We start from the raw sequence: 26,266 nt of genomic DNA on the forward strand, positions 1-26,266 counted from the left end.
CTTTTTCTGATTTTAAGCAAATAGGTCAAAGTTATGATGAATAATTAGGAAAGAACATCAAAAGTAGGGGTATATGATGTAAATTTTCCGTATTACTAAAAAAATGTCAATTTTACGTTAAAATTGGCTCAATTTTTTCCCGGATTTTCAACATATATTTCCTTTATTTGTCTCACTTTGTTAATAGAATTCATAAGACATAATTAAATAGATATTTCAGAACCAGTATAACACATTTCAATGCAAAAAACAGCTTTGTGTGCAACCAGCATGGAAAAATAGAAATCCAAAATTAACAGTACTGTTATTGTTCAAAGGGGAAAAACTGATCATTTTCGTCTAAAAAAAAACCTTCCGCCACAGAATATAGTCCATAGCGTAATTTTACTTCAATGGAATTTAATCGCGGTTTTTTCATTGTATATATTTCAATTTGCATTGTAGAATTCAGATTTAATTTTACAACTTAAAAATGAAGCAGAATTTTATAAATAAAGGACATGACCAAAATCCACTCAAAATCTAAGGATTGAACGTCCTCAAGAAAGCCTTAAAATTTCAATAGGAGGTCACCACGACAAAATTTTATCATTTATTTCATGAATATCAAACTGTAAGAATTACAGCAACAACTTTATCATAATATTTACAAGTAAATGAAAGTAGACAAAATTACTCACATATGCAATTCAGAAGAAATTAAAATCAACTAGAAAACTGACTAGTCAGCAAGGGCCCCGCCATGGGGTAGAATTATAAGGGTGCAGCTTATGGAATGATAAAAAAATATTTAAAGAATATGCGACAGCAACTGTATTCTTAAAATTTCAAGATATTTCATGAATATCCAAAAAGGTGTAAATAATATTCTTGTATTTACATTAGGCAGTAAAGAACAACTTAACATTGAATGTATATTTAAACAATACATGTAATGAAGCTTTTGTTATATAAAATGCCAGTCTTCAATGAATGCAAATATCAAGGGTTTGACCTTAACTTAAAAACAAACAGGTTGTAGACAAAGGTTTTCATTAATCTTGAACTGACAGATAAATGAACATACTAAATTTTCTGCAGCAGGCTAGATAATTAATTCCAAGGGATTAATTGTGCCTCTCTCATCATTTTCTTCTAAAGTTACAAAAAGAATGTTTTCATTATTGATGATAGAATAGGGTTTTTAACCAACTATGTTAAAAATTAATAATATTCTTGAATTTACATACAGGAAAAACAGTAAAAATAAAAAAAAAAACAAATCTTTTTTAAATCTATTTCTTGTTTTTAAATTCAATGAAAGCATACTCAATGTGTAGGATATTTTAACAAAAATAAAGTAAAAACATTTATATTTAAATCCACATTTCAGAGTTTCATAGCATTCCAAATTGACTTTTCAAAACAAACATCATTTGCAGACAGAGGTGGTAATGAATCTCAATGTGACAGATAAATATAATGCTTTAAATTTTCTTTAGGAGGAAAGCTAATTAATCCCAAGGGACTCATAGCAGCATTCAGTTTACAATGGGAACATTTTCAGCAGCTATCTCTCTTTGCCAATGCATTCTTATATAAAGTTTAGGAATATACCCCACCACACCAGCTCCAAACCAGGGAATATAGAGAAACAAACTTAGCATCAAATATGTCTTTCTGTCTATTGAACTACCATACCAAATTTGATCTTAATTGGGCAACCATAAAAAAAGTTATTAAGAAAAAACAAAAAGATTGTGGACGGAAGAATGACAGACGGACAGACAGACAGATGGACAGACAGATGAATACTATAGGACACCCGCAAATTCTTGCAGGGCCCTAAAAACCTAATTTCTATGGATTCATTTTATCAAGAAAATTCATGCATAAAATTTAATCAAAAGGCGACTCCTTTTTCTCTAAAGTCAAATTGATCTCATAAGGGCATATCACTGTTATTATTACAATAATAATCAGGCATGCTTATATCTTTTCCCTCCAAAATTCACCTGATTTCAACTTCTTCTCTGAACCCGTGCTTCACTATTATTTTTTATTTCTTTAACAATTTTAATGACTTCTCTTTAAAAAAAACTTTAAAATTTGATATCGCCGTCCCACTTTTCTCAAATGTGGCTTCTTGTTCCTTTGTATATGTTCTTCATAAGGATGTATACGTGTGTTTGAAAGTAACCCTTTTCCACACACATCACCAATATATTCTTCTCCTTTATATATTTCCTAGTGTCTCCGTATAATCCCTGGATGCACTCCAACACACATTACGTATGATGTAGTTGTTTATTAAATGCATCATTTTTCTTCCAAATTTTCATGATTCTTCATGTTTAGTTTCAAGTGTTCTTTGTTCAATCAATGTCTTTCCAATTATATATTTGACTTAAATTCTATCTCTCATTCTCTCCTTAAAAGAATGTTTCCCCTTTGTCTCTATAAGCTAAGAATGTAATTAGTAAAATGTTTAGGAAATGCTTTCTCAGCCACATCAAATTGATAGAATTTCTCACTTCTCTATCTCTTCAACTGACAGTGTTCTGGTCAGTTCTTTTTTTCCTGTATGTGTCTTCTTGTGTTTCTGTAAGACATACAATCGATCAAATCTCTTTTCACACACATCACATTTATGAGGTTTTTCACCTGTATGTGTCCTCATGTGTCTCTTTAAGGAACTTGCTCGGTTGAATGCTTTTCTACAAAGAACACATTTATGATGTTTTTCACCAGTATGTATTATCTTGTGTAAACTTAACTGACCTGGTCGACTGAAAGTCTTGCCACATGTAAAACATTGATGAGGTTTTTCACCGGTATGTATCCTAATATGTAGCTTAAGTTTATTCGACTTAACAAATGCTTTCCCACAAACATCACATTTATGAGGTCGTTCACCTGTATGTGTCTTCATGTGTTGATGTAAGGCATATAATTCTACAAATGCTTTCCCACACATATCACAGAGAAAAGGCTTTTCACCTGTATGTGTCTTTCTGTGTTTCTTTAAGGAATGGAAAGATGTGTACTTCTTTCCACACAAATGACATCTATAATGTCTATGACCTAGGCCAATTTTTCTGAATCTCCTTAATTGCCCTGATTGGTTGAATACTTTCCCGCATACATCATAGCTATAGGCTTTATTATCTTTATTATCTCTAGGTGTCCTTGTGTGTCTTTGAAATGTTGTTTTACAACTGCGGGCTTTCTCACACACTTGACATTTATAACCTTTCTTGTGTATGTGTGTTTTCATGTGTCTCTCCACACAAGTGTCAATCTTTCCATGAACTTTGGATGTACACAACTTTCGTCCATTAGGAATTCTTCCTGACTTGTTTAACTGTCCAATTTTAGGATTTTTCTTTACCTTAAATGGGCTATTACATTTAAGTTTTATTTCATGTTCTTCTAATTTAAAATTTTCATTGAAAGGCTCCAGACACATGTTACAGTTATGAATTTTCTCATGTGTGTGTGTCCTCATGTGTTCCTCCATACAAGGGACTATTTTCCCGCACAACTCACAGAGACAGGATTCTCTTATTGGTCCAACAAATTGCTCAATTTGATTATTCACCATCATGCACATATCAACAAATGGGTTCTTACACTGATGTGTTTTCTTGTGTCTTTCTAATTGAATTTCTTCAATGAAGGCCATCTGACATACATCACATTTTAAAAGCTGCTCACATACTTGTCTGTCCATGTGCTTCTGTGAATAATGTTTTTGAACAAAGAACTTTCGGCTTTTATCACAGTTGAAAGAGTTTTTACTAGTATCCACCATCAGGTGTTTGTTCAAACATTCTTTTTCAGCAGATGTTACAAGACTTTTACCAGTATGCGTCCTCATATGTCCCATCAAATGCCCTCTTTCACAAAATGCTTTTCCACACAATTCACATTTATAAGGTTTCTCACTTGTATGTATCTTCTTGTGTCTCTGTAAATTTACTGAATTACTAAATAATTTCCTACAAACATTACAATGATACAGGGCTCTTCCCTGACATTTGCTTGTTCTCTGTGTGTTATTTGACTGCCCGTCTGTCTCATTATAGTTCAAAAGTTTCTCAACTGTATGTGACCCTGGGTCTTCCAAAGAGTCTGAAGTTTTATGAGAACTCTTTAGTTTTTCACATTTGTGTGTCATCAAATGTATCTTTAAATCTGATTTTTCTGTGATTTTCCTCAGACACACAAAACCCTCATAATTTTTGTCACCAGCATTTATCTTCAGATGGCTTTGTATTTGCTCTAATGTAGAAAATCCTCTTCCACAAATTTCACATTTATTTGGTTTTTCAACAGTGTGTCTCCTCATATGATGCCGTAAGTTATATAGTCGGATGAAAGCTTTTCCGCAAACTTCACATTTATGTGGTTTATCACTTGTATGAATCTTCATGTGTCTTTGTTGACTTCCTGGAAATTTAAAAAGCATACCACAGACAATACATTTATATGGTTTATCATCTGTATGTGTCCTCAGGTGACCTTGTAAGTAGGGTTTCCTCATGAAAGCCTTCCCACACACATTGCATTTATATGGTTTATCACCTGTATGCGTCCTCATGTGTCTTTGTTGACTTCCTGGAGATTTAAAAAGCATCCCACAGACAACACATTTATATGGTTTATCATCTGTATGTGACCTCAGGTGACTCTGTAAGGAGGATTTCCTAGTAAAAGCCCTCCCACATACATCACATTTATAAGGTTTAACACCTGTGTGTATCCTCATGTGACTTTTTAGAGAATCTGAGGCTGTGAATGTCTTTCCACACACATCACATTGATAATGTTTTTCCCCTGTATGTACCCTCATGTGTCTCTGTATGCAATCAGAGCGACTCAGTGTTTTCCCACAAATGCTACATTTAATTGTCTTTTTCCTTCGATGAGTGTTGATCTGCTTCTTTAATTTCTTTCCGCTACCATCATTATCACAATATTTGTTTATTTTTTCGCTTTTACTTTTAATGTGCGGTAACTTTTCAGCATTATATTTATTGAGTGATCTGGATGAAAGAGTATCCTTTTCCCCCTGAAAAAAGTAATGAAATCACTTCTTAAGTTTTATAATCCATACATTGACCTTGTCAGCAAATAAAATATTTAATCAATGATTATTAAGTCAAATTCGTACTGAAGTTTTTTTATACTGCTTGCTTTGCCATTATTCAAACACTGAATTGAGGTATATTTTTCTGTTGTTTTTTTTTCGATCATTACATGGCGCACATGGCAGTAATTTGACCACTTGGCATGGAGAAACTCAGGATTCTTAGTACCAAGTTTGGTCAAAATTGACCCAGTGGTTCTTGACAAGAAGTCAAAAATGTGAAAAGTTTACAGAAGGACAGCTAGACGGACGGACAGACAGACGGACGACGGACAAATTGTGATCAGGAAAGCTCACTTGAGCCTTCGGCTCAGGTGAACTAAAAACTTGTTTTATGATTTTACCGGTATGTTTATGTCAACCATTTGACATGAATGAACCAGCAGTGAGCAAATCATCACCTTTTTTAGCCTGAGCAAATAAGCCACGCCCTCATATTTACCAGGTCTGTATACTCACCATCAACTACGTGCTCTATGATCCATCATCATGTGCTTGAATTTGATTGACATATAACTGTGTATAATTATAACTTGTACTTCTCCAAATAGGGCTTAAATTTTCTTGAACCCCCCCCCCCCCCAAAAAAAAGAAAAATATCTAGATATTCAACTTTTACAGTAGGTCAGATCTACCATCTGTATCATTACTGGTTATGTCAATGCCTAGATGCACCGTCCATGGTGTAGGAAAGACTTATAGTTACTTGGGAATTGGCTTGCTTCTAAACATTTATCTGGGATTCAGTTTAAAGCCAAAACCTGTGTCGACACCGGAGTATAGCATAAGCTCTGCTCATCTTAATCAAGGTTAGTATTTAATTTTGTTATACCCTTATAAGTAGCTTTCTATATATTTATTACTAATAAAAAGTCCAAAAAAAGAAATGTTTATTACATCAGTCTAACAATTTCACTGTTGACCGACCTGTTGGTCCAACATAAAAATTGTTAAACTGCAACGTCACTGCTAGTCACAAGTAATTAATCATGGGTTCAATATCGGCGAGACAGAAATAGTCAAAGTTAAGAGCTGTAAGAATTGTTGCTACCAGCAAGGTAAGGAAGAAAAGAAGAGTATGTTTTGTGAAAAATAATTTTTGTGATATAATAAAAATATAATTTAGGCCATAATAAAAATATTCCTAGATTCGCATCCCCGCCACGATTTTATACCCCCGCGTCAATTTTTTTTATTTCTGTTTTTCTTCATCTTATTTCTGAAATTCTGATCAGGATTGATATTCATCGACCATTCTACTTTCGTTTTAAATCCCGCAAAAGTCGACATGATTTTGACAGCTGAAAAGATGGTAATTGCTGTAATACATGCGTATATACGCATGTAAACAAGGGTCATTGGTTGAAAAAGATTGGTGATTATGTGAAGTAGGAGATTATTGAACCTTTACTATGACTTTTATTCGGGTATTGTAGATAAAATTACACTGACTGACCAAGTCAATAATAAACCTGCAAAATTGAAAAAATATAAAATAAAAGCCGTCCGCCTCGAATTTTAAAAAAAATTCGGATGAGAATCTAGCAATTTATTTATCATGGCCTTATTTCGTTCTTTCTAAGCTATTGTTTTATATTTACTGATTAAGCCATTATTTTCCATATAAAGTAATTGATAATAGTGTGTGTTGAAAAAAGCTTAAGTGAGCAGTGATGGGATTCGGGCAACATATGATATGTTGGACCTGAAGGTGAACATTGCCATCTTCAGGTCCCACAAATCATACTTTTCCCTCATACCCAGTCAATAACTGTATATAATTAACCTGATTATCTCCCCTTGTTTAGGGGTCACAACTGTGAGTTACCGGTAAATATAAATGGGAGCCCTTCAGATAGCGATGCTCTTTGATAAAATGGCAATAAATGGTTAAGGTTTCTTTAGTTATGACAAATATTCTAAAATTATGTGCTGTGCCACAGCATGATGCGCCGTCAAAAAATTACAATAATTTTTTTCTTAAACAGTTTAGAGTGCAAAAGAATCATGGAAAAATATCCATCCTCTTGGCCTGTGATGTAGGCACTTATAATAACAAACATAACATCATTGATAGATTTCTATGCTGGCTGTGCTAGACCTTGTCAAATGCCCATCAATAAATTAGTCTTAACACCTTAATCTATACTAAATTAATTTTAAAAATAAAAGGCTGGCCATATGCTATAAACTGGCCAAAAGTTCGTCTGTCTAATCCGCAAAAGTAACAGATAAGACTGCTTGATAGGAGATGCTCTAGGCAAATGATTGAGACAGCTAGCTCTCCTACATTGAACTCATTAATAATCTTTAACTGGATATTTGTCTACTCATTACTACCAAGACATAAATTGGTCTGCACTATCTACCATAAAGCATTTTTAAAACATATAAAATACTCAAAGATTTTTTATTTATTATATGCCAGACAGGTTTTAATTTGTAATTCATATTGATATGTTGATTCCATCCCACCCCATAAAACTAAAAATATTATATAAAATCAGATTAGTCTTTTATGCAATATCAAAATATCAAAGTATCAAAGTATCAAGTATCAAATTTGTTTATACTTTTCATCAAATTCATTTTAAAACTTGGGCTAGCCAACAAAAGCTATTTTTAATCCAAATGGCTGACCCATTTGCCCTCTTCCAAGGGATATAGACAACACCTGCTTGATTTCAGATGCTCTACCAGTTAGCTCCTCACATTAAATTCATCAATTTCTCTCTAATTTGACATGCAATTTTCTGTTATCAAAATTCTTCTTGACCAGTGATTGAAAATTACACTCATGGGAGAAGTGGGATTCCTCTAAAATACATTATATTTGTTATAGATTGCTGTCAAGTATATGCTTTAAAAATGAGTATTTTCTTGATTTAATTCTTTTTACATAAGGATAGTGCAATATTCTTACATTATTTTGGATGTGTATATTATAAGTAAAAAGACACATTTTCCCCAAATTTCACTTAAATTAAAGGTCACAGTGACCTTGAAATAGGTCATGACACACCTCCTACCTAAGATGCATAAACTGGCCAAGTTTTATGATTCTAAGTTTTATAGTTTTTTAGTTATGGTTCCGAAAGGATTTTTCCATATTTGGCTATAACTTCTTAAAGGACGGAGCAACCTACTTTTTGTGCACTACACACCGTCTACCCAAGATGCAACAGATGACAAAGTTTGATAATCCTAATAGTATTAAGTAAAACTGTACCATAGAATTGTATGTTCTAATCTCGGACAAAGAGAAAAATTAAAGAATGCGTGGGTTTAAAAATTCAATTCCAGATTATAAATATTGCATTGTGTCACAAGTGGCATTGTGTCAATGTTTTATATTAGCTTATTGTACAGGTATTGGCTAGAGTTGTCTTTATTTGGGCATTAGGAGTTATCGATTATTTCATTTACGCACTATTGGTCACTGGGTTGTATTTGTTCTATTTTTATCAACGTATACTCGTCGAACCCGTTTGAGTAGTTTGGTCAGTTATTTATACTAGGTGTTGGCTAGTGTTTGTCAGATGAGGTCTGGACGCTGCGAGTTATACTTTACCCATGCTTAGTAATCTTGGGTGTGCCTTTTATGTAACCCATGCAGTGTGAACTTGGGTGTGTTTTAGCTGTTTCCCCTGCTGTGTGATCTTGGGATTCAGGGATGTTTTGTAGCAGCGTTGAGAGCAAGACCTGGGGGCCGACAGTATATGGTTTCTATGTATAAGATGCCACAGCTCAGTGACCAAAATTGTATATCAAGCTTTTGTTCTGGACGGGAGGATTGGTGTATGTGTGAAGCTACTTCCCAGCAGGCACGCAACGTTGTTTCAACGTTGTTTCAACATTGAAAGGAGGTGGAATATAGGTTGCAACGTTGATCAACTATATTTCAACGTTGTTTCAACGTTGAGGTTTCAACGTTGAATCCTCAACCTTTTTTCAACGTTGAAACAACGTTGAAGCTGCAACATATTTTCAACGTTGAATGTTCATCGATATTTCAACGTTGAAACAACGTTGAAGCTGCAACATATTTTCAACGTTGAATGTTCGTTGATATTTCAACGTTGAAACAACGTTGAAGCTGCAACATATTCTCAACGTTTGATGTTCGTTGATATTTCAACGTTGAAACTGCAACATATTTTCAACGTTGAATGCTTGTCGATATTCAACGTTGAAACAACGTTGAAGCTGCAAAAAATTCTCAACGTTTGAAGTTTATTTATATTTCAATGTTGAAACAACGTTGAAGATTCAACAAGTTTTCAACATTGAGTATTTTCTGATATTATAGAATTGAAACAAGGTTTAAAAATGCAAAGTTGACTGTTTGTTGATTTCAACATTGAAACAACGTGGAATATCCAATATATTTTCAACTTGAGGAAAGTTAGGAAAACAACAGGTAATGAGTATTGAGCTCTTTAGTTTTTTAGGTCAAAATATAACTCTTAATTTATGCGATTTTTCACAAGATACATACAGCTTTGCGCATTGTTAGAAAATATTTTTTATATAATTATACACTGTAGATGAAACGCATGCATTATGAATTGATTTACTTAAAAGAGTTGTGCCAGTTCAGCTAGTACCATTGTAAACTTTAATAAATTGTGAATGCATTTTTTTTTTTTTACATATTTATAAAACAAGTTAAATATAAGCTTTTAATAAATAATGACATCTTTATCCAACATCTCACTGTAATTCCATGTTATTTTAGAATTAATGAAAATAATTATTTATTCCAAATTAATGTTCTTAAAATTAGACTCATGTAGATCCATCCGTATACTCTTGCGCAAAATGTTATACAGAGCGAAGCTAAGAAGTCTTATTCTATCAGATTGTGCTTTTGTTATGTGTATCAATTCTACAATCTTTTTTCACAAAATATATAAAAAAGAAAAATTCAAATAAACACATACAAATTTTCACACTGACAATTAACCCCGGTCAAATAGCATTATTTAAGATCCACTCCCAAAAACCTTCGAGATATCAGATAAGGAGTGCCTCTTGCTTAGTTGGTCAGTTTCAGTGTCATGATAACCTTGTTATGCAATTTTCTTGCTGGGCAGAGTATAGCTGCAGCTTATCTAGGTCAAAATTTGAATTCAACTGATGGACAATAAGTGCGCGTTCATATTTAATGTGTTTTCAAGCTACATACACAAAGATAAAGGCTGGAATATCAACTTCTGCACAGTAAGTATTATTTCCTTTTCATGGATTTAAGAAATCAAGTTTATTTAGTATCTGTGCATCATTGAATTCTTGTTTTATACGTATACTTGAAATCTACGTGAAATGCACATCCTTTGTTCGTGTATTATGTGTATTGTTGATATTCATTTGGTTATAAAATATAAGTATACTAATATATTATACAATTTAATTAATTGTAGTTCTTGGTATGGATCAATCAACCAATGGTGCAGGGAATTGATTGTATATAGTCAGCCTTGATTGCATCACATTCTTCGCCCGTGAAAATTATACAAAGGAATGCAACATTTTGTAAGTACACTATGTCTATGTATGTCTATGACATTTTCTTTAGTAATAATTATTTATAAGCATACTAATACGAACTTTAATATGAAGTTAACTATAATTCTTTCCAATCATCTTAATTAAATCCAAGTACCGGAAAATATTCCTTTGTCTGATTTTTTAAAATTATTCATGTATATTTATTTTTATCGTTTGAAATAATGTGTTACGTACATTTTATCGAACAAATGGCTTTAACATCTTTATTTCTTTTATCAATTTTTATAGGCTTTTGCTTTAGAGGGTGGATTCTCCTGTTCATTTCTTTCATTCGTGGGACTTAACTATATGCGTGATTAAAATAAATGGATCCGCCACTTTGTGGAACTTAGTAGTGTAAGGCAGACGCGTACTTTGAAGGACCTGGATGTGATAACTGTGACCCACTTTTCAATAGGAATATAAATTTTGTCAAGCAGTGATTTTTGAGATTCAGTGATTGAATCCAAATTTGTGTTTGTCTTTAAAATACAAACTAAAATGAATTCTCTCACAATCGTAATACTGGATTATAATTTATATAAATATTATGCAACTTGAATAAAAAAATTATTAGAATTTGAAATGTATTTGTTTATAAAGTAAAACGTAATATGAATTCAACGTGATTTCAACCAAATATCAACGTTTGTACAACCAAAATATTTCAACCAAATCTCAACCTAATTACAACCAATGTTCACTTTTGTTCAATGTTGATATTTGACGCTGAAGCTTCAACGTTGCATCAACTTTCATTTGCAACCAAAAATCAATCATAAATCAACCAAAAATTCAACCCATTTTCAACGTTTATTCAACGTTGAAAATTGATGTTGAAACAACGTTATGTTTCAACGTTGCCTCAACTTTCATATGCAACCAAAATTCAACGTTGATTCAACGTTGAAGTGCAACGTTGATTCAACGTTGAATCAACGTTGAAATGCCTGCTGGGTTAGGATATGGTGGACCGTGGATGACGTTGGAACGTGGTGTGAAACTCGCGTGACAACTATGATTGAACTTTCAGCCGTGTTTTGTTCATTGTTCATATGTAGATAAATTTATTGTTAATTTTTATAAATCTTGTTGTTTCTTGGTACACAGGAGGTCTTCCAAAATACTATTTATTTTGGTTTGTAAGTTCTAATTTAAAGAATCCAGCACAACTTGAGGTCAGTTGTGACACATTGAATAAATAAAATTTCATAGTCTCTTATTTTCCATAACAACACCAAGATGTTTTTCCGGTTTTATTTTAGAAACAGATATTTAGCCAATCAAAGTTGAGGTCTAATTCTTTGCCTGAGACTATAACATCCAATTCTATGGTACAGTTTTACTTTCCACTCGGCGAGCAGAGTTTTGACGCTGATTACAGAGATAAAAGAAAATAAAGACAAGCATGCCAGATATGGTTGTGTAGATAAATTATCATAGAAGACATAGGTATAAACAGTTTACCCGTGCATTTCCTCTGAAAGTGTAAATGAGCGCGATTCTAAGGGAGGGGGGTACTCGGTGTAAATTGGAGTTAGATACCTTGTGTCATTATTATAAACTATGGGTCAAAAATTTATTACAGAAACAAGTGCCTGTGCTAGAAATATATAAATTTATTCATAATAGTTTTAGAAATGACCCAAATATTAGCTCTACCAAATGCAGATTTTTCCTATATATATTTGAAAATGTTCAGGGACTCCAAAAGGTAGACAAATAAAACAAATAGATAAACTCCTGACCTATGACTTTAAGACCGAATCAAACCTGGTTAAAATTCTCTTACAAAAACTGCTTTTTTGTCACATAGAAGTAATACTGTAGATTCTTTATTTTGTAAACAAATTGTTTATCTTGATATAGCAAAATGGCCCCTTGATGTCAAATCACAAGGAAAATAAAAGAGTAACTAGTTCACCAATAATTTTATAGGAACTATAGCATCATAAGGATAGAAAGCAAGTCATTTTATTTCTCAAGTGGTGCTTTGTGCAAAAGTAAATAATAAATTATATATGCATATTAAGAACCTTCAATATTATAATGGGTATTCAGGCAGATGATTGTCCTAGTGTTTATTTTTGGGACATCAGCAACTTAAGGTTCACAAACCCTCTGCTCAATCATTTAAAATGTTGTTTGAACCTAAATGATTTTCCAAAAGATATGTATTTTTCTATTTTATAAGTAAAATCCAAAAAATTATAGCCTAGCTTGCGGGGCAAAATAGGACCAAAAAAATACACTTCAACTTAGCAAATCTGTTAAAGAAAAATAGATACTAGTATGTCATTAAGAGTTATCTCTCTTATTAGAGTATAAATAAACCTTAAGGGTTATGCAACATAACCTTATATAAATATACCTACTGATAAATGTTTTGTTTACTTCTGAATTTTGTATATTAAGATAAAATTGATGAAATGGATTAAAGGAAATAAATCATGAAATTTTATATCTTCCAATATTTCCATTTCCAATTTTGTTCTCTGTGATAACCCTTTGAAAGTTAGAGGGAGTTTATTTCTTGATAATTCTGTTGGAATGTAAATTAGGCAGGTCGATAGGTCAGGGGCTAAGAGGCCTAATATGCATGCAAATCTCGTGCACATCTGTCTCTGTGTCTGATGCTAAGGAGGCCAAATATGCATGTAAATCTCATGTGGCTGCCTTTGTGTTTGACTTCAGTGGGCGAGGACTATTGAAATTGGCATGGAAGTCCCCTTGTCATTTAAATCTATTAATCTACGTTTTTAAAGTCTTAATCTACAATTTTATTTCACAATGAAATGGAAATATAAGGAACCACTGTCTAGTTAGGAGAGTATGCAGGGGACATCAACAATAGTGGGAAACATGGGATAATTTTAGCGTAACGGGCTTCTCTCGTTATGCTAAAATTATCCCATGTTTCCCACTATTGTTGATGCCCTGGCATACTCTCCTAACTAGACAGTGATTCCTTAAGTATTTCCCAGTTTGGAGAAAATTTGCAGTATTAACCAGGACGGAAAAAGCAGTACTGTAAACCAACTTTTATTTGCGACGACTTTATTTCGCGATTTATCAGGGATAAATTAGTTTGCGACGATTAATTTTCGTGACTAAGCCTTTTTGCATCTGTTTTTAATAGACAAATATACTATAAGAACAGGTTCGCGGCGAGAAATATTCGCGATGACGAGGCTCTCGCGAACTTCACGAAAATTTCTCACACGCGAATAAAAGTTGGTTTACAGTATTTACCATGGGCAACTCCCACAACTGGTATTTCCTGGTGAACCCTGTCCAATATAGTATAAAGGATTTACACATACATGTACCTTCATTATTTTCAGGTGTTAGTTTTCTTCTTTCTCATTCACAGGGTCCATATTCTGTAATGATTGTTTCTTTGCTAAAAAAAACACAAATACAGGTAGAGTTAGTATAATGCTATTTTAAAATTATTTTTGAGCATGTTAAATTTTTAGAATGCATACAGAATCATTTAGATGACCAATCATTGCACTGCGATTCTTGAAAAAACAAAATTATTTCTCTTATATATTACTACGTTAAACTTCAATGACCCATTGTGGCCCCTCCCTAACCCTGGGGTCATGATTTGAATGAATCTGAATCTTCACTACATAAAAGACAAAAACATGGCGTTTTACCTAAGAAGAAGATTTTAAAAATATTTTTCCTGTGTTATCCTTTGTAAAACCTTGATTATTCCTTGTGACCCCAACCAACCTTGGGGTGTCACGGTTTTTAAAAAGTTTGAATTTACATGATGATGCTTTCATAAGTTTCATGTGACAGCAAAACCCAGTTATAACGAAGTCATTGGAACCTGTGAAATTACTTCACTATATCTGTAATTTGTTACAACTGTATAAGAAATTCATTAAATTTATATAGCTGGGGATCCAAGATCACTACGCTATATCCTTGAATTTGCAATATCCGTGTTTGCACTTAACAAGTTTTACTGTATCTTGTGCACTTGATCTTGAGCCTGTTGAGAAAAGGATTTTAAAATATTCTATGAATTATTTTAATTTTTTTTTACAACTACTACATGTATCTTTCCTTTCAAGAAAGCTTGACCCTTCATTTGAACAGACACAATGAGTAACCTCTCTTTGCTATTACCTACTTTTTCCTGGCATTAGTAACATTAGCATCAGCCATGTTATCTTTCAAAAATATTTTCAACAAAATAAAAAATTGACAAGTTATTTCATGTCATTCCTCTCTAACTTCACATCACATGCACCAAAAGGTTTTTGCTTGTGCACCAAAGACAAAAACAAATGTTTGATGTGCACCAAAACAAAAACAAATATCTGATTAAATTTATACGTTGTTCAATAAAAAAAAAACTAGAAATATATCCATAGGACATGAATGCCCCGCCAAGGATATATTAGTATTTAAGCAACATGAAAATTTCGTATGTGTATAAAATTTAATCAGTTTGGTTCAGGTAGGGGTTATAGTTACTAGGAAATAAAAATGTAGGTCAGATCCAGCATCCGAAGCAAGTCTGGTAGTGTCCATCCCTAGATGCATCATCCATGCAAGTTTGGTTCAGGCAGGGCTTATAGTTACTTGAGAATGAAAATATAGGTCAAATCCTGCATCCATAGCAAGTCTGGTAGTGTCCATCCCTAGCTGCATCATCCATGCAAGTTTGGTTCAGGTAGGGCTTATAGTTACTTGGGAAGGAAAATATAGGTCAGATCCAGCATCCGAAGCAAGTCTGGTAGTGTCCATCTCTATATGCATCATCCATGCAAGTTTGGTTCAGGCAGGGCTTATAGTTCCTTAGGAATGGACCTGCTCCAAAAACTTTCACCTGGTCACTCATCGGGAAAATGTAGGTCAGATCCAGCATCCGTAGCAAGTCTGGTAGTATTCATCCCTAGATGCACCGTCCAAGAAAGTTTGGATTGGGTAGGGCTTACAGTTCCTTGGAAATGGACCTGCTCCAAAAACTTTCACATGGTCACTTATCAGGAAAATGTAGGTCAGATCCAGCATCTGAAGCAAGTCTATTAGTGTTCATCCCTAGATGCATCATCCGTGCAAGTTTGGATTCGGTAGGGCTTCTAGTTCCTTGGAAATGGACCTGCTCCAAAAACTTTAACCTGGTCACTTATCTGGAAAATGTAGGTCAGATCCAGCATCCAAAGCAAGTCTGGTAGTGTTCATCCCTAGATGCATCATCCGTGCAAGTTTGTATCAACATGTGAAGTTTGATAACACCATCTTGAATGGTATGTTCAAATCTGAGCTAAACACTGATTTAAGGAAAGTGAGGTCAAGGTTAAAGGAAAGGTTAGGGTCAAAAAATGTTGATGCAGTTGCATAGCACTCATCAATATCTATCAGCATATGAAGTTTGATGAAAATATCTTGGATAGTTTCTTTGAAACTAAGCTTTGAACAGAGCTAAACGCAAAGTGTAAAGACGGAAGGACAGAAGACGGACATGACAAACACTATATGCCCCGGCCATATTCATGGTGGGGCATAAAAATGTTCAAAGTCTTGTGAAAATTGAGAAAAGTGCTTATTTAATTATAAAAATTTTACAAATAAACCATGCATGTAAATAAAATCACAAAATAAGGTGTAAAATGCTGTTTATCTCCACCTCCTCACCAATTCTCCATTGGTGTCAGTGCATTCCATCTAGTTTTACATAATGAGATCCCAATAAGCGAGTTTAAGGTACATTGATACTCTGGTAAGAGAGATAACTCTGAATGACACAAATGTCTATTATTCCCTTATAAATTTGTCAAGTTGAAGTGCCTTTCTTGTCAAATTTTGCCCCGCAAGCCATGTTATAATTGTTTGTATTTTATTCATCATATACATTTCCTTTGGAAAATCATAAAAGTAAAAGAAAAAATTTATATGAGTGAGCAGAAGGTTTATGAACCTTAAAGATTGCATGCCTCCTATGATAGTCACAAAAAATATCCACATCAGCATTAAAGTGGGACAGGTGGACCAGACAAAATTTTCAGTTACTACAACTGAGATATGACCACTTATCAAAATCTGTATCTATATGCTTTTTTGTGTACTTTCAATTTTTTCAGTTTTATTTTCTGATTCATTTGTTCATATACAATATCAATTTCGTTTTCAGAATTAAATTTTTACGATGCTTTATTCGCATTTTTTGATTGAAAGTTTTCCAGTAAAAATTAAGTAACATAATTTATTTAACATATTTAATACAGTTAATCATAGTAATCAAAGCATTCATAAACGACTTTATGCTGCAATGGCTAACATTTGCCCACCGAGTCAAACATTGACAGAGAAATATATAATTAGGGCTTTTCGACTTTGTCAAAAAGACCTATTGTTTTCGTCTTGATTATTATTATTATTATTATACTGAACACTTCTATCGTTCAGCATTCAGGGAGTACCTTTGAAAATAGGTATTTTATTTTATAATCACTAAATGGCAAATGTAAATCTCACGTGCGTGAAACATGAAGAACTTCCGGTATAGTCACTTCCGGTTTCTACTAAAGGAAAACTAAAACTTCTAAAGAAGTTGATAACATTTTTAATTTCAATGTCTAGACTCCCAAATTTAAGATCTGAGTTTTATAAACCTAATCCAAGGAAAAAGTGAGCGTAGGTGAATTTTGACCACATATTTTTCGAGATATAAGATTTCAAACATTGAAGAAGGGGACCAAAAATTATTTTCGGCATATACATATGTTAGAACTTATAAGTAGAACATGTACTGTAAGTTTCATATGTATCAGAAGAGAACTTCCGGTTTTATGACCCTTAAAAGTTTTATTTTAAAATGAAATTAATCGTGGTGCATTTTCTCCTAAAGTATTCAAGATTTCCCTGCAATATTTTGTATACAGAATGATTCTGATACACTTCTGACATCATTAAAGAATGAAATTAAAATTTTGGAAAATAAGGGATTTCTAAGGGCCAACTTTGAAAACAGACCTTTCCCTGTAACTTTTTTTATTTTTCAATGAATTTTCAAATAGTTTTCAGATTTGACTTTAACATAAAGAGGACAGTCTAAAAATTATGGTCCGTGGGGTCACTTTTTGACCCCTTATAGGACTTTTAGAGACTTGAAATATTGTATTTTTAAGTCTTTTAAAAAATGATGGTGTAAGAGTTATCTTTCTTTGTCAACCTGTTTGAAGTCTAATATGCTCTCGATGTTTTAATTTTGATATGCATATGAAGAGTACTTCCGGTTTTATGAGTCCTTTAAATTATCCTATGGAGATTTCTATGTTAAATTTGAAATCACGTTTGTTCCATTATTTCAAAAGGGAAATTAAACAAGCAAATGTTGTTATCATTCACATGTACAATGACTCTAGCATTTGACATTACATGAGGTATAAAGAGTACAGTTTAAAAATTATGTGCCGTGGGGTCACTTTTTAACCCCTTATAGGAGTTTTAGTGGATAGAAAAAGAGTACATTTTCGAATCTATTTAATAACCACGAAAGAGTTATGTCTCTTTGAGTAGACACTGATGTACAAAGAGAATTGTTATGTTTCCAATCCAATGTTAATCTCAAAAGAACTTTTGCAATATTGTATTATAAGATTTTTTTTTTAATTGAAAAATATTGATTTTTATTTTAAGATTATTTATATTAAGGGGTCGAAAAGCCCTCCGTTTTTGTTGAACGACAAAAATAAGGTCTAGTTATATATATTTATGTTTTAAAACAGGAATATTTTCATAAGCCATGACATCTTATACTTGTACTTGATATGATGTCAGGAAAATGACGTAAGTTTAAATTTTCCATGATTTTTACAGAAAATAGTGTCTATTAATTACGTCAATATTTTTTGCAAAAGTCAAAGACTGCAGGTCTACTCAAGCTCAATATTTTGATATTATGTGTATTATTGTGTAGAATGATAATATCAATGAAATATGTAAATAATGTTCCTGTGCAGACCTGCACCCTAAAGTTTTATAGTAAAAATTATTATCCTTCAGAATTATACAGTCAATCTGATTGGTTAAGAGCAGGGCACATGCAGGGAGACAACTTGTGATGTCTCCCTCACACGCAGGGTGACAACAGTTATCTCCCTTTCGACAGTGATAGTTAGCTCAGGCGGGATAACTCTGATCAAGTTGTTAGAATTAATGAATGGGATCAGTATACAGATGATTTTAAAAAAGTGTCGTCTGTTGACATGGCGTCGGAAGAGTGTAAGCAGTTTGCTCGAAATAGTGAGAATGATATTCAAAGTATTTTAAATGACAAGGATTCAAACAACACGAAACGAGTGACTAAAGCAGCATTATCTGTCCTACTTCAGTAATTTGTGAAAACCACAAGTCTGCAAACCTTGACTTGTTTTCACGGAAGGAATTGGCAGATATTTTGTTGTCATTTTATGCAGATGCAAGAAAGAAAAATGGTGAAAAATATAAATTGTCTGGTATGCGTGCTTTACAGTTTGGTCTAGCGAGGTATTTTAACAGTGAGTTTGGAATAGACATTATAAAAGAGCCAGAATTCAAGAAAGCAAACAATGTTTTTCTAGCATTTTCTGTCAGTTTAAAATGTGATGGACTGGGGAAAACAGAACGCACACCGGCTATAGAGGGAGATGACTTAAAAACCATTTATACAAGCCTCGCCCTTGACCCGGATACACCCTTGACCCGGATACACCTGTTGGTCTTTTACAAAAGGTCTTGTTCGATATTTTGTACAGTATCATCTGTGTAGAAGGGGTAAAAAAACCTTCGTTTGATGATGAAAGAGACTTTTTTAAGTATCAGTAGATAGTATGGGAAGAGAGTATGTTTTCCAAGATATTGACGAGTTGGATAAAAATCATAGCTTGGATTCAGATCTAACTTCTTATGTTACAGATGGCAGGATGTATGAAATTAAAGGTAAATACTACATCTTTAAGCTTTATGTATTAAAACGTGAAAAAATGCAATTCTTTTTTAAATTGATTAAATATTAACCCTGGTAATGCTGAACCCGGAATATTCCGGGTTTCGAATGCATGTGCTGTGAGCTGAACCCGGAATATTCCGGGTTACGACATATTGTTCATTAGCATATTTTTATAACGTATTTTTAAACATCCAATGGAAATAAAGTCTAATAAAAACCTTTTCCTTATTTGGTAATACGTTTGGGGTTAAAACTAGCTCAGTGACGTAGCTAAAATCTGATTGGTTGTTATTTAAAACAAGTGTGTAGTTGCGAGTTTATTTATGGGTGACCCAAAATGGCGGCGTTCTTACCACAACATGAAAACTTCTTCAACGAATTATTTAACGACGATGAAAGTGACGAAGAGTTTGAGGGATTTGAGTCTGATGATCTGGCCGACAGTTCCGATGAAGAAGTCAACGAAAATCCGAATAATTTCATGGCAAACTGGCAAGATGGTGACCGACCTCGCACTGACATGGGCTTCACAGGCGTCCCTGGACTAAATGTTGAAATGCCAGATGATCAACGTTCGCCACTTGATTTTTTCAACCTATTCATCAAGGATGATGATTTCCAGACTATGGCAGACGAAACTAATCGCTATGCGGAGCAGTATCTACAACGAAATGAGGGAAACCTCAAGCCTTCTTCCCGATTTCGTAACTGGGTCAAAACCACACTGGATGAAATGAAGGTGTTTATCGCAATTACGATTGCGATGGGTTTAGTAGTTCAGCTGGACATTTCCGAGTATTGGACGACATCGGAGGTGAATACCACACCGTTTTTTCCGTCATTAATGCCAAGGGACAGGTTTTGGCTCCTCATGTGCTTCTTTCATTTGGCAGATAACAGCGCACAGGTACGTCGAGGAAACGCGGGTTACAACCCTCTATACAAACTCGGATCCCTTTACAAAAACATTATTTCTTCATTCGGGACTGTGTTTCGTCCACACCAACATCTGTCTTTGGATGAAGGGATGGTACCGTGGCGAGGAAATCTGTCTTTTCGTGTGTACAATCCAGACAAACCCAAGAAGTATGGGATCAAGGCCTACATGTTGTGTGATGCAGTGACTGGGTATTGTTTACGTTTCAAACTTTATACTGGGAAATCGGAGACACCTGCTAGTGCAAATGGGGCTACATACGACTTAGTTATGGACATGATGCGAGGATACTTTGGACAAGGTTACATTTTGTACATGGACAATTATTATAGTTCACCACAGCTTTACACAGACTTGTTCGTGCTCGGGTGTGGTGCCACTGGAACATTACGAGTTAACCGGAAGGGAATTCCGCAGCGGATAAAGGACAAAAAGGTGGACAAAGGTAATATGTTCAGTATGTGCAATGATGAACTTGTTCTTGTGAAGTACCATGACCGTAAAGTTGTTTACCTGTTATCTACCATCGAGGAAGCTGCAAAAGCCCCCTGTGGAAGAGTGGCACCACGAACAGGAACACCCATCGAAAATCCTGCTATCGTTAATGCGTACAACAAGTATATGGGAGGCGTAGATCGGTCCGATCAAATGGTTTCTTACGCTACTTTCAATGCCAGGACCCTGAAGTGGTGGAAGCGCGTGATTTTCCATGTGATTTCTCTAGCTACTTTGAATGCTTACCTGTGCTACAAGACCCTAACTCCAAGGAAACCTATGCTTCACAGAGTTTTCCGAAAACAACTTGTAACCGAACTTGTGCAGTCCGTTAATAGAGCATGTGTCCCAGGAATGTGTACAAAGCCTGTGGGGAGGCCTAGCACTGCAGCAGAACCCATCATGAGACTGCAGGGGCAGCACTTCCCCATGAAGATCGTTGGAACAGGCTTAAAGAAAAACATTACCCGTGCTTGTGTCGTGTGCTCGGTGGCAGAGAGGCAGAGGCTCGAATCAATTGGTGAAAAAAGGAAAAGAGCAGGAAAGGAATCTAGCTATCAGTGTGACAAGTGTCTGACTGCCTTGTGCATTGACCCCTGCTTCAAACTTTTTCACACACATAAAGACTACATAGCTGCATACAAGATGCGTGTGATGGTCGACGAGTAGATTTCAGTTCAGATGTGAAAATTATGTGCGGATACAAATCCATCCAAAGAATTTATTTATTATGACATTTTATGTGTTCATTGTATTATTCATGTTATCTGTTATAAGTTATTTAAAGTTTGAAACAGGGATCAATGCACAAGGCACATTGATAACTAGATTCCTTTCCTGTCCTTTTTCTTATGACATTTTATGTGTTCATTGTATTATTCATGTTATCTGTTATAAATTATTTATTTATTTATTTATTTATTTATTTATTTATTTATCTGTAATTAATCAGTTTATAAATTTCTAATGAAATATCGATTAATTTGATTTAAAAAATGATATTTCTCTTCTAAAATCTATTTCTTTATGTTTTTACCTGTATTTACCTGAAGATTACCTAAATAAATATACATGTATATAATTATTACCTGTTAGGTGTGAAAATTATGTGTGGATACATTAAATCCAAATCCAAATCTATTTATCATGACATATTATGTATTTATTGTATTATTCATGTTATATGTTATAAGTTATTTATTTATTTATATGTATTTAATTAGCTGCATATTTAAAGTTATTCAGTCGTTTTCATTGGTTGTTGAAATGGATTATACCTGTTGAAAAATACATACCTGTTCTGTAATTGAATGAAGAAAATTATCAATTAATTATTAATTTATTAATTTCTCATAAAATATTGATTGATTTGATTTAAAAAATAATATTTCTCTTTTAAAATCTATTTTTTTATGTTTTTACCTGTATCTACCTGGAGATTACCTGTACAGCTGTATATATACAAATATATTGTATTATAACATGTTTGAAATAGAAGCTAAAAGTCTGCTGAACATTTTGATGTATAATATGTCTATATTACTATTATTGTTACTAAATAAATTTGATTTAAACAAACCACCTCTTTTTCTTTCAAAACTAGGCAAAAATATTCAGCTCACAGCCTTTTCACTTTGTATTATATATAGCATTACTAGGGTTAAAACAAATTTTGAATGGTATCTTTACAGGGCACCTTCGTTGTCCAGTGAGTTGCTATAAAAAGTATCTTTCAAAACTGAACCCAGACAACAACAGTTTGTGGCAAAGACCAGTCAATTCATTTCAAAGCAGAGATGGTATCTGGTACACCAAACAACCTATTGGAAAGAATACGCTATCAAAGATGTTACCGAATATTTGTAAACAGGCAGGTATAAGAAACGTCTAAAAGAACCATTCGTTAAGGGCAACAAACGTTACCGTTTTGGATGTATACAATTTCTCAAGTCGTGACATAATGTCTGTCTCTGGCCATAAATCAGAATCTTCTCTAAAAAAGCTACACAGGAAAAGTTGGCACTAAGCGCAAACACGAGATGAGTCAAGCTCTCTCGGCGGCATTGGTTGAGACGTCAGAAACCAAAATTGTTGAATGCACCACAAATTGTGATGGAATATTAGACCTCTCACCAGATCATTAGTGGAAGCTCTATTCGACAACTCGTTTCAAAATGAAAAAGAAAAGGAAAATGTGTCTTTATCTCCAAATGTTCCAAGCTGTTCTCAAAACCCCTTTTCATTGGAAAGATTTACACCATATATCACTGAGTGTGTTGTGAATTTCAACATTAATAGCAAATGATTGTTGTCCAATGATATAATTAAGCAGATGTTATAGTGTTTGAATTGTTTGTTACAGTTTTTTACATTCAATAAATTGTTAAAATAATATTTTTTATTTCTTCTAAGATTCTTCAGGATAATAAAACTATTATGGACTGTTTAGAAGGGAGACATCATTAATTATCAGGTCTGAGTAGGGTTGTCACCCACGGGTGACAACCCTACTCAGACCTGATAATTGGTGATGTCTACCTTCTAAACAATCCATAATTGTATAATAACCAATATTTGTACACTGTAGATTCCTTATTTTTCACAAGAACTTATTATCGCGAATGGGCTCTTCATCGGCAAATCACGAAAATAATAATTCACGAATAGACGGTTGATCAAGAGATTTTACATAGATTTCAGCACCATAAAAATAAAGGCGAGTAATCTTATTTCGCGTATGCATGGAACTTCTCATGAAATTACGTGATAATTCCACGCGTATATTTAGGAATCTACAATATATTGTATATTCTTTCCTCTCAGTGAGAAGAAATGATTGATTGATTGATTGTATATTGTTTAACATCACTCTCGAGAATTTTTCACTCATATGGATAATGGAGACATCATCGTATGCGAGTGATGGGATTCAAATTTTGACCTTTACTCGGCATAGTTTTAGTGGTTCTTTGAACTTAATATTTTTTTTCAAAAGATTTTTTGAAGTTAAAATATATGACATATACAGGGTAACAGGGATCACTTTGAGCTGCGCCTTTGCACCATTGGCGCTCAATATTTGTAAATGGTGCACTAAAAAAATAGAAAGGGGTCAGTCTGGCGCATGTCTTACAGATATGGCGCTATAACATGCAAAACTGCGGGTCGAAACTCTTATCTTGGTGCATTTTAGGACCGTTTTCAAGCTGACCGATTGTATTCATAACGTATCTGAGCATACTGTTACTTCGTTCAATCAAACTCTTTGTAGTCGCATATGTTCTTTACACCAGCAGAGCGTCTGGTTGATCAAGACTAAAATCGGAATTGTACACGGAATATTTCCTTCGTTTAGATTACGCTACTAGAAATTTTTTTACCGAATACGGAGTCAATTATATTTAATAAAATTATATGTAATGATTTCAATAATAAACATATAAAAGTAATACTCAAATATGTAATATGTTCTAATATGTAATATTGATTTTTTCTTAAAACTTTGATTATTTATTTCGAAACAAAACAAGTACAAGTTACTCATTGTGTATCCAGACACTTTCCCGAAATGCCTCCAAAGCGAAACCCAAAACAACGAAAGCTTCGTTTGTTTTACAAATAAAACGAAAATTTTTCATTCCCAGAATCGGCAGAGGTCTCTGATTAAGAAGAACAGTCCAAGACATTCACTCCTGGTGTCAACGGCAACGATGTTCGTCATTTCCAGTCCAAGTGGCTAACTTTGCACACGTGGTTGGAATTTGATCAAATGGGACTAAAATGTTTTGCAAACAAATAAAAACAATTCTCATTTCAGTTTTTTGCGTATTTTGCTCCGAGTTCTTTGCATACAAAACCAGTCCCTACCATTTGAACCAAATTTAATCTGCAACTGCCCCAGGTCTATTCAGTAGAGAAATGTGCATGTAAGTTTGCATCCTTGATAGTTTAGCTCTTCAACAACTTTCGAGAACTAAATCGATAAAATCAAAGGGGCGAGGAATTAACTTAGGTATTCTGTTTATCAATTAAATTTATACTCTGTTGTATGAAGTCTAAAACAATTCTCCAATATGACATTTTTCAGTACTGAGATGAAATTTAAAAAAAAAAAACTTTTATATTTATAATATTCATTTTATTTTAAAAAACTCAAAATGGTTGTGTCAGAATTGGCATTTAAAAACCCTCAAAGACCCAACAAATTTACTTGAAATTATCACGAAATACATTGTAGCATGAAATGTCAATTTTTTCGGGGGGCTTCGCCCCCCCCCCCCCGGACCCCCTACCAGGGCGTTGCCCCTGGACCCCAATGGGGGCCTAAGGCGGCCCCCATACCCCCGGCGGATGGCCCATGGATTTTAATGTTGATGGGCCATTGGCCCATCAACATTAAAATCCAGAGTGATCCCTGCATATATAAATAATGAGAATACCAGAAAGTCCCCATTTTGCAAATTTTCTAATTGCACAGGGCGGTTATTAGGCATTATACGGTATACAACTAATAATAGCACATTTATAGAAATTTTCAAAATTATGACTTTTCTGGGGGCAAAAATATGCAATTCCGCTGTGACTGTTATAAATGAAAAATACTGAAAAACTCAAAAAGAAAAAAAAATTACCTGGGTAAAAATGTTGAGTATCTTGCAAAAATATTATTGACTTGTCTATGAACATGATGAAAATATTAACACGATTAATAATTATGGTCAAGGCACTGGGCAAAGGGGGGTAACTCGTTAAAATACACGTGTTGTGTACATTTTCCCCATCCTTCCTAACAATTTCTATAATTGATTTATATACTGATTTCAGGAACATGTTGTTCAAGGAAAAAAAAGATTATTATTACATTGAAAAGTTACCTGCTAGATGCACTCAAGTTGAAACAATCACGATCTAGGGCAAGACGTCCAATTCGCGGCATTTTTGGTGTACAAACAAATCGAAATGTCGATCCCGATGTAAATATAACTTACAGAACACATGACACATTGTATCCACTGGGGCTCGCTTTAAAGAAGATAAAACTACACAGAAGACCAAAAAGGTTTAAATGATTGAAAATCTAAACAAAAAATAAAGGTTCTGTTAGAAATTGTTTGCAATAATACATGTATGTAATTTCAGTTTTAAAAAAATAAATTTCAAAAACATTTTAAAAAATTGAAAATTCTTTGGTAAATGT

At 33.8% G+C, this 26,266-nt stretch overlaps 2 protein-coding genes across 2 annotated transcripts in view; both read right to left on the reverse strand.

Moving 5' to 3' along the window:
- The window catches only part of LOC134282596 (zinc finger protein 91-like), a 101,360-nt gene that overhangs the window by 52,668 nt on the left and 22,426 nt on the right, over window positions 1-26,266 (reverse strand). The gene's annotated exons all lie outside the window — the stretch shown is intronic.
- On the reverse strand, window positions 580-26,011 carry LOC134282630 (zinc finger protein 91-like). The gene is made up of 3 exons (XM_062765032.1): window positions 25,944-26,011; window positions 14,011-14,084; window positions 580-5,053 (listed from the first exon to the last, which is right to left on the reverse strand). The coding sequence occupies exons 2-3, from the start codon at window positions 14,014-14,016 to the stop codon at window positions 2,510-2,512; spliced, it is 2,550 nt and encodes an 849-aa protein (XP_062621016.1). The 5' UTR covers window positions 14,017-14,084; window positions 25,944-26,011; the 3' UTR covers window positions 580-2,509.

Source organism: Saccostrea cucullata, unplaced genomic scaffold (assembly GCF_032062105.1).
Source record: "Saccostrea cucullata isolate Sc308-1 unplaced genomic scaffold, CSIRO_AGI_Scuc_v1 ctg4899, whole genome shotgun sequence".
NCBI classification, from domain to species: domain Eukaryota; kingdom Metazoa; phylum Mollusca; class Bivalvia; order Ostreida; family Ostreidae; genus Saccostrea; species Saccostrea cuccullata.